We start from the raw sequence: 15,662 nt of genomic DNA, 5'->3' as shown, positions 1-15,662 counted from the left end.
AAGACAGACAACTGTTATTCAGGATAAGACATAACTCTACTCAAGAGAAAAAAAATCAACTACCAGGAATACACTTTCTTTTTAATTTTAAAATATGTCATTGCAGAGTACTTAATGTATTCATTGTGTTTACTCATTAAAGCTACAGTCAGTAAGGAATAATCACCAGGACCAGTGCTGAGCAATTCTTAATTACTAGGAAATAGCTTTTGTGCAAATATAAGCTTCACAGATTCAGCTTACAATATAAAGCTTATTAGTTTGAAAAATTATTAGACTTCCAATAATCCCACAGATTTCTTGCTGTAAAAATTTGTTGCTTGACTTCAGTCTAGAAATAAATAGAGTCTAGGCTGTGAAGTCATCCATCTTTAGGTTAACATTTCTAATCTAACCTAGGTCAAAAGCTCCCATTGTTTCCAGTATTGAACACTGCTTGGTAATATAATTTTTAATTTGTTTGACTGTGTCAGTAAAGTTCCAACTGAACAAAATCTACACCCCAAACTCCATTCTTAGAATTGTGAAGTAACTTATGGAAGAGTGCAATAGAGTTAAGGAGACTTTGTTTACAAAGATTAGAATGTCTTCCACTCCAGAGGATAAGCCATCTTTCAGAGGTAATTGATCAAATTAATCAATTTAGGAGATCAAACACACCAGCATAAATTCAGCAGGAATCTGTCACTCTGAAAATGAAAGATGCAAGCTCTCAGCAGATCTATAACATTCCAGGTATGTAGAAAGAAAGGGCTCACACTGAGTTAAGAACTTAAAGCCAAGAGCCATTGGCCTTTAACAGCTGTCCCTCTCAAGATGCTGTAACTCTTCAGCTGTACCAGCATTTAAAATCCATTTAAAGTCTCTCCATTTAATTTTTGCACCTCAGCTACAGACCTGATAACTCTACTGTCATCTTCACAGCAGCAATTCCAAGCATGGAAACTGACAACTTTGGGAGTGCAAATAGTAATGAGGCCAAAAAGCGAAAGCTCAGAATTTGTTCATCTAGACGCACCTCCTCAATTTCAAGGTTAAAGCCTGTTCATAATGCAAGGCTGCCTGCACTGTCAATGTCTTCTGTATATCGTACATAGGTAGACAACATCTTTCATGGCTATTAAAGCTGACACAAGGAATGAAGAATATGTTCTACAAACATAAAAGAGCCTGAAGCTACAAACCGTAACATACAATTGATTAAATCTTATAACCCCCAAGCAGTCATGTTCAGTAGCATCATATATTCTCATGCAAAGTATAAGAGCTGTGAAGACTTACAGCATAGTGATTTCCTTATCTGTAGAACAGGGAGTGAGAATAAAGCAGAACTCTCACCCAAACCATCACCAAATATTCTGGCTGCAGCATATAATTAAAAATTGTAGGTATCAAATGCTAAGGATGATTTGTATCATGCATCTATGCCAAGATGCTCCTACATATAACAAGTATTTCTCCCTGCCAGGCAGTCTTCTATTCTGCAGCAGAGGAGAGGACAGGCGGAGCCGTCCCTGTCCATGGTACTTTCACCACACTGAGTTTCTGAGACCCACTCCAGAGCTGCTGAGTTGGGAGTTTCTCAGCATGATTCTGCAGTATCAGATTCAAGTAATTGAGAAGCTCCACATATTGTTAGACAGACAGTCTGATGTCTAATGGCTAAAACAGCTTTGGCCAGAAGGATTGCTGTGGCACCAAACTGGTTTCAAACCAGAGAAACAAGCAAGAATGAACTTGAGCTACAGAACCATTATAAAAGCTTATAAAATAAACCAAGACCAGTCAGATCAGGCCAAGACCACTGCAAGGACAGGCCGCTGTTCATTCAGGGTGCTGAAAAAACTAAAATATGAACCTCTGAAAAACTGCCATGTTTATCTTCTCAGATATCACTCTCTACCAGAGGAATGGAAAGTGGCAATATTGGACACCAATTTTTATATATTACTCTTGGGAGAAGACAAAAAACTATCAACCAGTGCATCTCAAAGAAAAAAGTCAGCAGAACTAGAAAATAAATAAATAGAAAGGCTGTAAGAACAAAGATAAGCAACCTCCCACAGAAGACAGACTAAATATGCTGGAACTATCGATAGCTCACAGATCAGAGTAGGAAAAACAGAGAGAAATCTCTAAAAAAAGCAAATGTCATGGAGAAGGAAAAGAGTTTATTCGCTCTTCATTTGTCCCGTAATTCATGTTTTATCAGCTTTACTGTTCAAAACAAGTATCATCTATTTCATACAATGCTCAGAGTGAACTCACATGGGACAGCAAGAAGGTGAAAATTTTAAAAGGCCCTGTAATATAATGGAAAAAAGTCACAAGGTGAAAATAAAATCCACCAAAAAATCTTGCAGATGGTGTAGGAAGACCCTAAACCACAGACTGCAAGACGTGTTGCAAGAGGAAGTTTCGCTAAGCACTACCCTTCTATTGTATTTTTTTCCCCACTGCATTTGCTTCTGGCTTCTTTCAGGAGACAAAACATCAGGCAACAAACTATGAGCCTAATTCAATACTATCATTTTTATGTTCCTCTTGCTTATGAGAATCCTTCATTCCCATGGCTACTGGCACAAGTGTGCTGCGTTTCAAGTTTATTTATTGCCAAAAGCAGGCATTTGGGGATTCCCCAAATCCATGGGAAACTACCTTTGTGACAGAGTTTTTTTAGCAGTCATTTACAACTGAGGGTGACTTCTCAGCCAACGAAGTGCCAGTATGTGAAGAAATAATGTAATTATTCCACGTTGTTGTCACCGCCTCTTCAACTCGCTAGCTTCTAAAGCAGAGGGCTGAAGGTCACACACAGGGTAATTAATTTTGTACACAGAGGGTGGACAATCAGAATTTGTACTAGCATCCTACAGGACTGGAAAAAGGCCAAATGCCAAAATATACTTATTTCCAATATTTATGTGATATGCCAGGTTCTCAAGGGATAAAAATACATTAAGTTTACAGACATCCACATCCAACATCTATCAACTAAATCACTCTTGGAAAAGGTCAAAAGACAATCTTCTTCTGTTCTTGCATATACCCACCAGAACTACTTCAGATGGGGCTGAAATGCCCCAATCTTTTCATTCATCTGGTATTTTGTAGAAAAATTAATCAACTTTGGCTCAAGTGAGGACTCCAAGGAAGGTCTGACAAATAGCAATGCACAGCTATGTCCACATATGATATGGCATGTCTAAAGTTATGAACAATTTTTATTTAATTCTTTATCATGCAGTGATGAGAATCTATTCTCAAAGGTAAAAACACTTGCTAATATGAACTGGCTGCAGTTCTTATGCCTACTACAATACTGTCCTATCATAAAACGATACAGCTTTGGGACAATCCAGTCTGATGTTTAATCCTATGTTCCGTCTCTTTCTGCAGAGAAGATGTACACATTTCATTCAGTGATATCAGGATGATGGATGCAGCTACCAGTCATAAATTCAGTGTAAGCAGAACAGTGCAGAGGACCTTATGGATACTATCTCTTCACTTCTGCACTCTAGCACACTCTGACAAATAAAACCTCAGCCAAATTTCCATACATAAAATGCCTGAAAAATCAATACCAGTGGAAAAGGTACTTCCTCCAGGCCTCATTTTCCTCGAGGTAGAAAGGTGCACCATTCAGGAACACACAGTCCTCATTAGCAAGGGAAAGCAGGAAGCCAAATGTCTTCAAATTTGCTGTTCAAACAGGCACCACTACAACTAAACACCTTATCTAACACAAGAGCCTTTCATACAGCAATACTTTGGGTCTTTTTTCAAATTGCCAGCAGCAATCAAATATGGACTAAAGAGGAAAACCGTTCTTCATTTAATATAGAAGAAAAAAATATTTCAAGTTTCTGAACAGTGCAGCTGCAAGATAAGCACTTATTAATGTAAAACCAATTGTGGTTCCTGTGAATTCCAAATTCTAAATTGGATATGGCCCACTGGAAAACCCCTGAAGGACAGTAAGGCTGTCTGAACTGTCACCATTACAGACAGTAAGCAGAAGTGAAGGTAGGTCCCAAGCTCTCTCACAAATGAACAAAGCCGAACAGGCACATGAGCGTTCTGCAAAGATTGTGATCTTGTATACACGGCATACTCAAAACAAAGCAGTCAGAACAAGGCAATACTCTACTGAACTATGCCTTAAATGAGACTGCTTATTTGACACAATTGTATTGATACATGACTGCAGTCATTAGTCCTTATCTAAGTACATAGACAAAAAAGTGTTAATTTTTAGAAGATGGTCTAGCCATATTATATATAATTACTACAGCTTTACATTACATTGAGTTTGTTACGAATGTACAAAACCAACGCAATATTTAATATGCAGAAAAAGAACAGAATATTTTTTGTCACTTTAAATGTGAGTTGAGAGGTACTGAGATGAAAGCAAAAGCATCCAGAAGGTAAACAAAATTTGAATGCAACTTCATTGCTTGCAGGAACTAATCACTTACCTATTTCAATGACTTCAAAATCTCACCATCAATTATTTAATTTTCAAAGGAAACTAACATACACATAAAGTTTAGCTGACAAAAACAAATTGCATAAGGCAGTTACAGAAAAAACTTTACACCCAAACCCACAGGAAATAGCACACTAGAAAGTATATGAAAACAGCAACATATCCTATAGATGGTTAAGGACTCGTACAGGGTAGGGTTCTTCTCACCTCCAACTTTCAAGAACACAATATTGAACTTTGGTTGATTCTTACCTTTGACAGTTTCCAAGGGCTGCCAAAGCCCACAAGGATCCGTCCTGGCTACATTCAGTGCAAAAACGAAACCCTAAAAGGAGTAAAAAAAAATAAAAATAAATTTAAAAAAATGTAAAGGTCAGGCAACTGAGGGCATTAGTAGATAAAAAACATATAAAGACAAAAGTCAATTGTATCCAAAGCTCAGCAACCCTTACTCCCAAAACATTTAGAAAAAGCCATATTCATTTTAATAAAATCACATAGGGTAAACAAAAGATTGTAATTGCAAAAGCAGCAATACAGCCCCCTCTCCTTCTCCCTCCTCCTTCCCCATAACTTATGCAGTATTGGGGAGATGAAGGAAAAGAGCTACAGTTCGGGTTAGAGCTAAGGAAAGAAGTACCTTTCTCCTCACTGTTTTCCCACTTAAACGGCCACCCCAGTCTAGAAATTTGTTCTTCGAAGGCAAGAAATTTACATATTGCAAAAAGCATTTATTTGCTGAGCCTTAGGCTCAAGTTTTAGAAATTTAGGTTTTTACAGAATGAATTTGCACCACTGCAGGAAATGCGTCTTTACCTCAGAGAAAATTTTAAAAACAATATTCTTTATCACTTATGCATACTTCTTACTCACCCACCACCACATAACTTAGACCAACAATCAGTTTTGAGGAAGGAAAAAAAAAAAAAAAAGAATCCTTATACTGTGACCCACCAAAACATTTAAGAGGTATCTTATACCTGTAATCTGTCGTATTCAGTCTGCTGGCTTACAAGCTTGTTCTGAATCCTCACTAAATACTATAGACACAGGCCTGACACTGAAGTCTAAGAATGTACCTTGCATAGTGCTGCACAACAGAAACCTCAAACTGCTACTGAACAGGAAATTCCCCTCCCAGGGATTTACTAGGCACTATTAGAGTTTCTGTAAACTTTGCCACTGGAACCACTTGGAAAAAAAAACCAGCTAACATTTCCTCAAAGGTATAACAGCAATACCTCCTAAAATGAATGTCACCATTTAAACTAGGCGTTGCAAATTTTATACGTGCTGAAAATGCTGTTTGTTTGGGAGTAAGTTGCAATTTTCTCCCTATGCACCATCATATTATCCTTTTTACAACAGTTTTTAGCTGTTTAATTACTATGTATAGGTACAAAACTGAAATGCTTGTTTTTCATCCAGAAATGTACATACAGCCAAAGCACTGTCAAAGCAAACGTGCAACATGCTCAGTCAATCACTGTGAAGTAGTTTTCCAAGTGAAAAATCTATACTAAGTACATCATCACCTTAATATTGTGATATTGTCCTAAAAGTATTAGCAACCTTAGAGTTCATACCTAAATTGAGAATGATATTACCAGGTAAGGCATTCTAAATCATTGTTAGAAACTAAGGCACTGGAGACAGAAGTCTGATAAAACTCAAACTCTTGATTATTTACTACAATAAGTGGATGCACACTCTGAAATGAGTAAGAGGCTGTAACATCTACCACTTCATAATACTTCCTCCCCTGAAAAAAATAAACACTGCTTTCATCTTAGCAAACTAAGTAAAGCAAGCTGCATTTACCTAGCTTCATTAAACAGGAGATTAAGGAAATACTTCTACTATTGAAATCTATTGAAAATTATATGCGGAGCTAAGAGTAACCCATTCAGTTGTCTTTAAGCTTTCAATATTCCCTATTAATTTCTGAAAGAATAGAAAAAAAAAGAAAAATTGATTCCTCAAATAAATGTTAAATTATCATCCACCTCTCTAAAACATCTTAGAAATATCCAGCCATGCCATTTAATACACTATTATTAATCTATGCAGTCAAGTACACAGTACTTTATAGGTGGAATCAAAGGCTGCTGTTGACTTCGCATTTTATCATGCTTTTCTGACTTGTACTTCCATCCAATAAGTGTATCAGCCAAAAAAGCAAGACTAATCAAGTGTCTCTGCAGTTTTTCAAAGCATAGGATCTGAAGTTGGAGAATTGTAAATATTGCACAAGCTGGCCAAAAACCAGCTTTTCCTAGAAAGGGGCTGTTGCAGGCTGGATACTGAAATACCCTAGCATTAGCATCCAGCAAAAGCATCCGAAGTTCCAGCCAAACCACCACATGCTTATGGACCACTAATATCTCCACGGGAAAAGAGAGAACTGCTACTAATTATGCCAATAATCTGTCTTATCTCATCACAGAATCTTATTCATGGAGTATGAATTCCAATCCCTAATTGAAAAAAGCCTCTCATCAGTATGTATCTGACTAGATACAAGACAAGCAAAGACTGATCATCCTCCTCCTATTACTCTGACAAATTTAGACCTATGTTTCTAAAGCAATTTAATGAGCAAAGTCAAAATGGCATGAGTAGAATCCAGTGAAAACAGTTTGGGTTAAAGATACAACTTGACCTGTAGCTGAGTAGGACTGCAAAGATGTTACAGCAAGGAGAATCTCAGCATCTACCAAGGTCAGAACAGAATATAAACATCATGCATACAGTCCTCCCAAGTTAAATCCTCAATGTATCTACTTCTGCAAGCAGCTAGGACTTTAGGATGCATCAATCCACTTGCCTGGACTGCATTGGAAAAATTTTAGCCAGGAAAGCAGACACAGTTTGATTAGGTAGCCAGAGGGGAAGGAAAAGGAAAAACAAACAACCCACCCACAATTTATGCACCATTCTTCTGACAGAACAAATGGGGAGACCTCTCCCTTCCCTCCAAGAACCATGATAGTTCCTTAACAAGTATTAATCAGCTAATTACAACACTTACTTATTAGTTCAGGCACCCAGGCACACTGAAAGATCAGACTCAGTCTCTATTATCTTGCAATAACAGAAACAATTCATTATACCTACATACTCCTGGCTTACATTTATTAAGTCCTACCCTGACAGACCAGAACTGTATGCATGTACAGTGTAACCCCTAAAATATTCTGTATATATTTCTAGTACCAATATAGTGAAGTGCAGCAATCTGCTTAGCTGGGTTAGGGGATCTATGAAGCAGCACAAAATCCTGTCCAGGACTCCTAGACTAGCTTTTTTCCTCAAGTACTTTTTAGAGTACTGCACATCTTCCCACATTTGCACACCAAGTTCTTTACTTACAGCAAATACCTCCTTTCTGGTCACCTCACATAAACTGCCTCTGTAAGAGCACTAAAATATTCCAGGTGCCCAGAACTGAAAGGAACGGGCTGCCATCATGAAAATGTTTTCCTCAAATTCTCCCCCTCAACCTCCCACCCAAATCTGGAGAAACAGTAAACACAGGTAGCACAGAATTTCCTACTATGAGATACAACAGAACAGTAGGAAGCTCTAAAAATGCAGTCTCTATTCATAACTAGGAGAAAACATGTGGTGAAACTAGTTTCTTGTGTTAGAACTAAGATAACACAGACAAGCATGTTTAAGGAAAATGATTAGATAATCCTACAATAACTCCTGAATATTAAATATAATGCGTAAAAATGAATCCCATTACCTACCAACTGTCAGGTATTTAACCCTATTTTGAAAGCATAACTTGTCAGCAGCACTGAACTGGCTAACACTCAAGCCCATTTCAAGTCATTCAGAATCCACCACCCTGCTTAACCACAGCTAGAATTAAATACTTCAATTTTGGTTTTGCAAAACATAACCAACTGCCAGGAATGAAGAGAAGTCCAGATCTATTGGTTTACCACTATATGTCCAAATTAGTATCACAAAAATCTAAACTATTCCAGTTACAATTATTCAAGCACAATAAAAGAAAGGTTTGTTGTGAAGGTAACCATCAAGTGACATTTCTAAGTTTACTGCATCATCTTGTTGACTACTGCTCATGCTTAATGTACAGCATTATCTAGTCACAAACTGTTACTGTCGTTGAACTAGCTACCATAAACTGTCTTTTTTTTTTTACTGAGCTTCTAGCATTAACGAAGATCTTTCTAGCATGATTTCCATTCAAATGATTCCTGACTAGAAACAGTGCATTTGGAGACAAAAGGGGGTCTTTGCTGCCACTGTGGTTTAACTGTCCCTTTGCTAAGTGAGTAAATGTTTGACAGCAGCAAATTTTAATTTTAAATTTAGTTCTGACTTATGTTGTGGAATGATTCTGATAAAGCAACCAAGAACACACTCTGTTCAAAGGACCTCAAGCTGTCTAAAAAACATCACCTCACAAAAACTAGCTGCTGACATAACTACACAAAACCACTGCATACCTAATTAGGATATTGGGAAGCTGGCTTAAAGTCATTCACAACTTCAAAACAATACAGAAATATTTGAAGTTTTTTTCATCTACAGCACACTGGCACCGTAACAGTAATGATTTACTATAAAAATTATCCAGGACAATCCAGGTGTCACTGTGGTAGTCCTTCCCCATTTCACTTTTCAAGACTGAAGAGGGAAATGCAACGTGTAATCAATTAGAAACAATTCAGTAGAAGGAGACACACTACTGGTAGTTAAGAGAGGATTTATGACCTCTTTCTTTCACATTGTTTACAACCACCTCTTTGCATTAGTGAGGTGGAAGGAAATCCAGGAAGGATTAGCACTTCAAGGAAAAATGAACTAAAAATATGACTCTAAAGAAAGCAGCTGGGAGGAATGGGGAAAAGGTGGAAAGCCTCGAGAGCAGCACTGAGTAATGGCAGCTGAGTATTTCACATAGTCACCACGGTATACTACAGCAAAACACAACACGGAATAAAATGTCCATGATGTTTAATTCAGTGTTGGCTGAATAACATCACATTCTGCTCAATATTAACTTCTCGGGGCTGATGGTTTTTTTACTATATGGAAAATGGTTCAGCTGTTAATGTAGATATGACACAGCCACCTTCAACAACATGATAAATAACTGTAACTTGGAACAGATACCACACACACTAGTCTGCTCTCCTCTTCCATGGGAACATTAGAATAGAAGGACTATACAGAAGTTATGTCATTAACCTCTGTGTACAGAACACAAGCTCCAATTCACAGCACTTAAATCCTTTCACATCAACAGCCCAAATATAAATTAGTAAATCACTTTCATAAATCAGAACACTCACAAAGATGGGGGGGTGTTATTGCTAAATGGACAATTACACAACATGATCTGCTCAAGAAAACTCAATCATCAGTGAGTTTGTTGTTTGGGGGTTTTTTTGTTAAAGAACGTCTTCGCTTTTCATTCAATGTTAAGGAGGACATGAGAAACAAGTGCAGAAGGATACTTCTCAAATAACATCTATGGGACTTTTCCTGAGCAAATGAGTAATATTTCTTAACTTGTGTCTATATAATCTTTTGAAAAGCAAAAAAAAATATTCTTGATCAACTGGCTACCAGATCATCACTTTCAAAAGCTGACTAAGGAAAGGCAGCCCTGGACTGCACAAAACTGGTCCCAAGTCAGACTTTCTATTTAGAAGAACCTGTTTCTAGCTCTTCAATCTGAAGACAGCCTTGAAACATGAGCTGAAGACAGAACATCACATTGCCACCTTCCCGATGTTCCAAAACATCTACATAAACAACACTCAAAGTGCTAAATGATTCTCCTCCCACTAAAGGAAAAAAAATTTGAAAAGTGTATTTTTAAAAATGATTTGCTTACAACCTGTTGCCACTTTTTACTGCACAAAGCAGCATAAAAATGCACTTGTTTCCTGCTCATGCTGATTTTGCATAAGAATCTGTTAAAGGTTACAGTGAACATAAGAGGTGTTTCTCCCTACTTCCCCTCAGCAGCCTATCATACAATACACATTACTTCTCAACTGTAATCAAGGTTCCATCCCAACTATAATCAGCCCAAGGCTGCCAACTGATTAAGTTTTCCAAAGTCTGTTGAGCTTTGTCCCATTATCTTTTCAGGGTGCCTGAAGCATGTACATATACACACATTTATATGCATATACACATATATGTATGTAATGAATGTCCTCAAAACTATTTCTACTTTTTCTCCTTCAACACTCTACCACAGTGTTTATGGAAACTATCAAAACTGAGGTTGTTGGGAAAACTCTTTTTCTTAACTGACCAACAATGTCACCTTGACAGCATGCATAGCAAGAGTTTTGGTGAAGACTGGAGCATCTGGGAATAAGTAACGGTGAGTTGAGAATACTGGCTATTTTTTCCACTCTATATCAGAGTTTTATCCAGCCAACACAATGAAAGAAATTGTTTAGCAAAATCGGAAAGAAACTATCACTACAAAAAACCCTCATTATTTTCAACTCTTCATCTTCTGTTCTCTTAAGTCTTGCAAACTAATGCTTTTCAGTCACAAAAAAGAACTACTTCACACAGTTAATAAAGCTTCAACATAATAACGGAAGCAATACTCGGAATCCTAATAACAAGCAGTCATTACCATAAGTATTATAACTATCATGCAATTTAATGATGCCCTGGTGGCAAAAGTGGGGATGCAGTCAACACACTCAAAAGTGCCAGCAATCCATGGATGTATACTAGCATTCCCAGCAGTTCAGCACTGCAGAAACAAAATCAGCACAATGCTTTCAAGCCTTATTTCAGGACATTTGCAAAATGACAGAAAGTCTTCAGAATACAGAGGACCTGAGTTTCCTGGAAGAAAGGTGAACGGGAGAGGGGATGTTATACCGGACCAGGGACTTTAAGTGTCTTTCTCCATCTTAACCAAAATGTTACGATGAGAAAGAAGCCTAACTCCCAACAGCTCAACTTTAAACCTGAATGCTATAAATAACTTCTTTAGTGCTGATAATACCAACAGAAACATCCCATGCAATTGTTCATACCGCGAAAGACAACTCAGGATTGAAGGTTTCCTTTTGAGCCACAAGTAACAGTCACCAAGTCCTATGTAACAGCACGTTTATCAAAACCAGCAGTAGTAATTAAATTAAAACTGGTAAGATAGTAAGTAGGCATGTGCACAGAGAAGGGGGAGGGGTGACATCCACTGACACATTTAAATGGCAGCTTCAGCAGTTACAAGATTTAAAGGCAGCACTACTAAAAATCGTTCAAATGCAACACAGGAGTGGAAGATACTGCACCTTTCAAACTCTTTAGTTCTTATTAACTTCCTGTAGGAGAGTACCAAAGTTTCCGCTGTTAAACTATCCTTCTGTTTCATTACCGTTTACAGTAAGAGCTACGTTGTTAGGAAATACACACCAGCGAGGCTGTGGCTGTATTGGTGCTAACTCCAACTGCAGGTCTGACATGCAGATGCACACACAATGCTGTACATAGAGCAGCTCTAGACCACAGCACGACAATCTGTAACCCTGCTTTGGGGAGATGTTTACAGCTAGGCTGAGCCAAGACAGAGCCAGGAGGGGGACCGGGATGATGGGAGAATGATGCTTAAACTACAATTTGCTTTTATTTTTTACTTCACCCTGCTAGTTTACACCCCAGAATTTTCCAAATGAATGTTCCGTATTTATCCCATTTCTAATCATTAATAACCGAGGTTTTGTTCTATACAAAGACATTCTGACTTCCTACTAACATGATTATATATGCAGAAAGTCCAAGACCTTAACACTATTATTGTCAAAGAACACAAATACTGAGTTGTTAAGCAAATAATTCTAAACTATAATTGCAGACACCAACTTTCAACATAACCAGCTGCCAAGTTCAGCTTCATCAATATTTATAGCATGACATCCATCTGAGTTTTACTTTTCAGCTATTTAGGCACCTAAGAAAGGAATAGGAAGCTAATTCTCAACAGCTGCTCTATATTCAACAATGTTTTTCTTAACATTCTTCAAAGAAATGAGACAATACGCTCATTTTTATCGTTATTTTTAAGAATTTAAAAACAAAATTAAAGTTATTAGCGATACAATCCTAGTCTTCAACACTGCAATCTCTGATAAACACGTTCAGTACGAACTACTGAACGTGGAACCACTTGCAAGAAGAATTTTGGACCTGCTAAAGTAAGTGTATGTGAGGCCAGAACCCCAAATTTTCAGTCTTTTGGTTTGGCACAAAACAGTTCTTCAACATTCAAATCCAATTTTGTCTAAAAGTGTCATTTAAAAGATAGGTAACTAATCTTTACTATTTCCACCAAAAATATACAAGCCTACATTCAGGCTACCTACTTGCAATACATAACAACTGATTTTCATAGTCAACCACCATATCTAAAAACCTAACTTTTTACATTTGCTCCTAGGTTTGAAAGTTTTTCACCTTTGTATGTTAGGTTTTGTTCATCCTTTATTCAACCTGAAACCGTAGTAATAAAAATTATTAGGGAGTTTTTTTGAGTTAAAACTCTGTAAAATTAAAGTTACTTTTAGTCTGTTTACATACCCAGCTGAAGTGGGGGCAATTTAAGCTAATATACAGTTTTCATACATAAAGCAGTACCAGTTTATCTAGTTACCTGAACTGGTGAAAGTAACATTATCCAGCATTGGGTAAGCACAGGGTTAGAGCTGGAGACAGAACAGACCAATTATGTCAGTGTATTATTGCCCTGAGGCCACCAGCACCTTATGCTGTCAGAAGTGTTTTCCATTTCTTACTGGCCAATACTAAAAACATTTGATACAATGGGACTTCTACCATTTTTCCCCTTGTTGCCTAAACTTCAGAATTACCAGGAAGGCTCTCTGATTCCCTGGTCAGGTGAGTTTCCACAACAGCTCTCTGGGAAATAAACATTAGTCATAAATACTCAGGTTGCTTACAGGTAAGTCATATTGGAGAGTGGGTTAGAGTCCCACAGGAATATGCAAATTATTATACACATTGTCAAGTATTGGTATGGTGGCTTAGAGTTCCACCAAGATATATGTAATGCACAACTGTGTAAATCTTTACTCTATTACAGGGATGCCTGGAGTCCAAATTTTGGGTATCGGTAATTTGCACCTTTGTTGGACACTATCTGCTGGATTTTGGGTACTAGTAATTTGAAATCTGGATGGGATATTGTTTGCCATCTTGTGTATCAGTAATCTGAAACTTTGTTGGACATTGTTTGCCAGATTTTTCTGTCAGATTTTGTTTAAGTATTGGGTATTTGTGATATTGAAAACTTTGTAACATGGGAACTGGACATTCTACTGGGGGGGGGCCACGTTCTTAAGAGTTCTCCATCGGGCTGTGTATTAAGATACTGGAGCAAGTTTGGGGGTGACCCCCTCCCTCAGAAAAAAATTAGTAGAATAGCATAATCACTGGTGGCCCTTGTATACCTTTGATGAGCAGGATAAATGGCATAAGAACAGAAGTATAAATTATAATACAGTATTGAAATTAATATTGTTTTGTAGATGCAAAGGAAAAAGAAGTCCCATTTGTCGATTTTATTTTTTTGCCTTGAGAAGTTATCATGAAACAAGAAATATAAATTTATTATATTTTATTCTAATGAGTCAATGATGATGGAGGATAAAAAGAAATTGCCTCTGTGTTGTTCTGCTTGCAGTATTGGGAAAAGGTGTTTGAAAATGAAGAATGAAGAAGGGGATGTGCAATTGATGGTTTCAGGATAGTGTTGTTTGTAATAGGGAGAGATTTTTGCCTAAGGAAAAAGAACGGTGTTGGAAAAAGCTAGGGAAGAGAATTACAGAATCAATTACTTTTACTACTTTGTTTGTGCTGCAGATATAAGAAAGTTGCAAAAAGTAGGTGGTATGTCTGGAATGTCAATCTCAGTTGACAGAAATTACTTGTAAGATTTATAACAACAGAAAGGAATTGGAAAGAGGGCAAAAAATGAAAAAGAAAGTAAACAAGAAAGAAACAAATTTCAGCAACCATATTTACCCCAGCTCCATCCTGAGATGGAGAAGAGGTTTCCTGAAAGGATGAGGGCATGGAAGAGGGCAAAGAATGGAGGAAATACAAGGAATAGAAATCCTTTGAGGAAAGATCAGTGCAAAGAAAAAGGACACTGGAAAAATGAATGTCCAAAGAAACAATCAGCTAACTGGATACCCTGTCTGCATCTCTTCCAGAGACAGACCTGCTTACGATTGGTACGAAGATTCCAACTGACAGAGACTGGGGGTGAATTTAGAGGCATCCCTAGCAGGATCCCCTGCTGCCAATGAAGCTGGGAAATGAAACCGTAGATTTCTTGAATAGATATAGGAGCAACTTATTCCATAGTAACTAGTTGTAGGGGCTTCTCAGTAAATTTAATACACCAGTTGTTGGGGTTACTGAAAAGAGAGAATTAAAGAATAAAAAATTTTTGAAACCAATGGTATATCAAATTGAAGGTAAATCTTTAATACATCAGTCCTTGTATATGCTTCAATACCCTACACCTCTCTTAGGTCCAGATTTACTTAGTAAACTACAGGCTCAAATAACATTTTTTTTTTTGAGATTTCCATTCAGTTGTATATCCCACGGGAAAAACATCTGGAAGGTGCAAATGTATCTACAGCAAAGGGAACAATGAAGTGAACCAGAAATCTTCTAAAAAATCCTGGATGCTGTATTTCTGTTGATATAGGCTACTGAAGTACCAGGGAAAGCTAACACCACACCAATAAAGGCAGAATTAAAACAGAACTCCAAACCCATAAGAAAAACAAGGGGTGGGGGGGATGACCGGAACAATATCCTATGAAAATGGAAGAAAAAACTGGATTAGAGACTTCGACTTGTACCACATACTGTGACCTCAGTGCTGCAACAAGGACACCACCATTATTGCAGAGTAGAATGATCCAACATCAAGCAATATTATTGGAACTGGACGATGTAAGTTTAAAGGTAACAACCTCTTCGAATCCTGGTACTTTGTTGCTGGTACCTGATGATACAAACCTACAGCATAACTGTATATTAACTACTGAACAAGTCTTTTCCAGTGGGCCAGATTTGAAGGATGTTTGACTGGAAAATCTGGAGTGGA

General features: G+C 37.5%; 1 protein-coding gene and 1 long non-coding RNA gene across 6 annotated transcripts in view; one reads left to right on the top strand and one right to left on the bottom strand.

Moving 5' to 3' along the window:
- The window catches only part of LOC308066104, a 28,010-nt gene extending 12,674 nt beyond the window's left edge, over positions 1 to 15,336 (top strand). Inside the window, exon 2 of the long non-coding RNA XR_013929029.1 lies at positions 10,749 to 15,336. This is a non-coding gene — a long non-coding RNA (uncharacterized lncRNA). The remainder of the gene's footprint in view (positions 1 to 10,748) is intronic.
- Positions 1 to 15,662, bottom strand: part of TNRC6B (trinucleotide repeat containing adaptor 6B) — a 146,072-nt gene that overhangs the window by 119,160 nt on the left and 11,250 nt on the right. For all 5 annotated transcript variants that reach the window (XM_080392986.1, XM_080392994.1, XM_080392999.1 and 2 more), the window contains exon 2: positions 4,748 to 4,820. In XM_080392986.1, the coding sequence (XP_080249112.1) occupies positions 4,748 to 4,820 (73 nt within the window). The remainder of the gene's footprint in view (positions 1 to 4,747; positions 4,821 to 15,662) is intronic.

The sequence above is a fragment of the Falco punctatus genome (genome assembly GCF_963210335.1).
Source record: "Falco punctatus genome assembly, chromosome: 6".
Taxonomy (NCBI): Eukaryota; Metazoa; Chordata; class Aves; order Falconiformes; family Falconidae; genus Falco; species Falco punctatus.
Note: the sequence above shows the minus strand (reverse complement) of the source record. Positions and strands in the feature narration are given on the sequence as shown.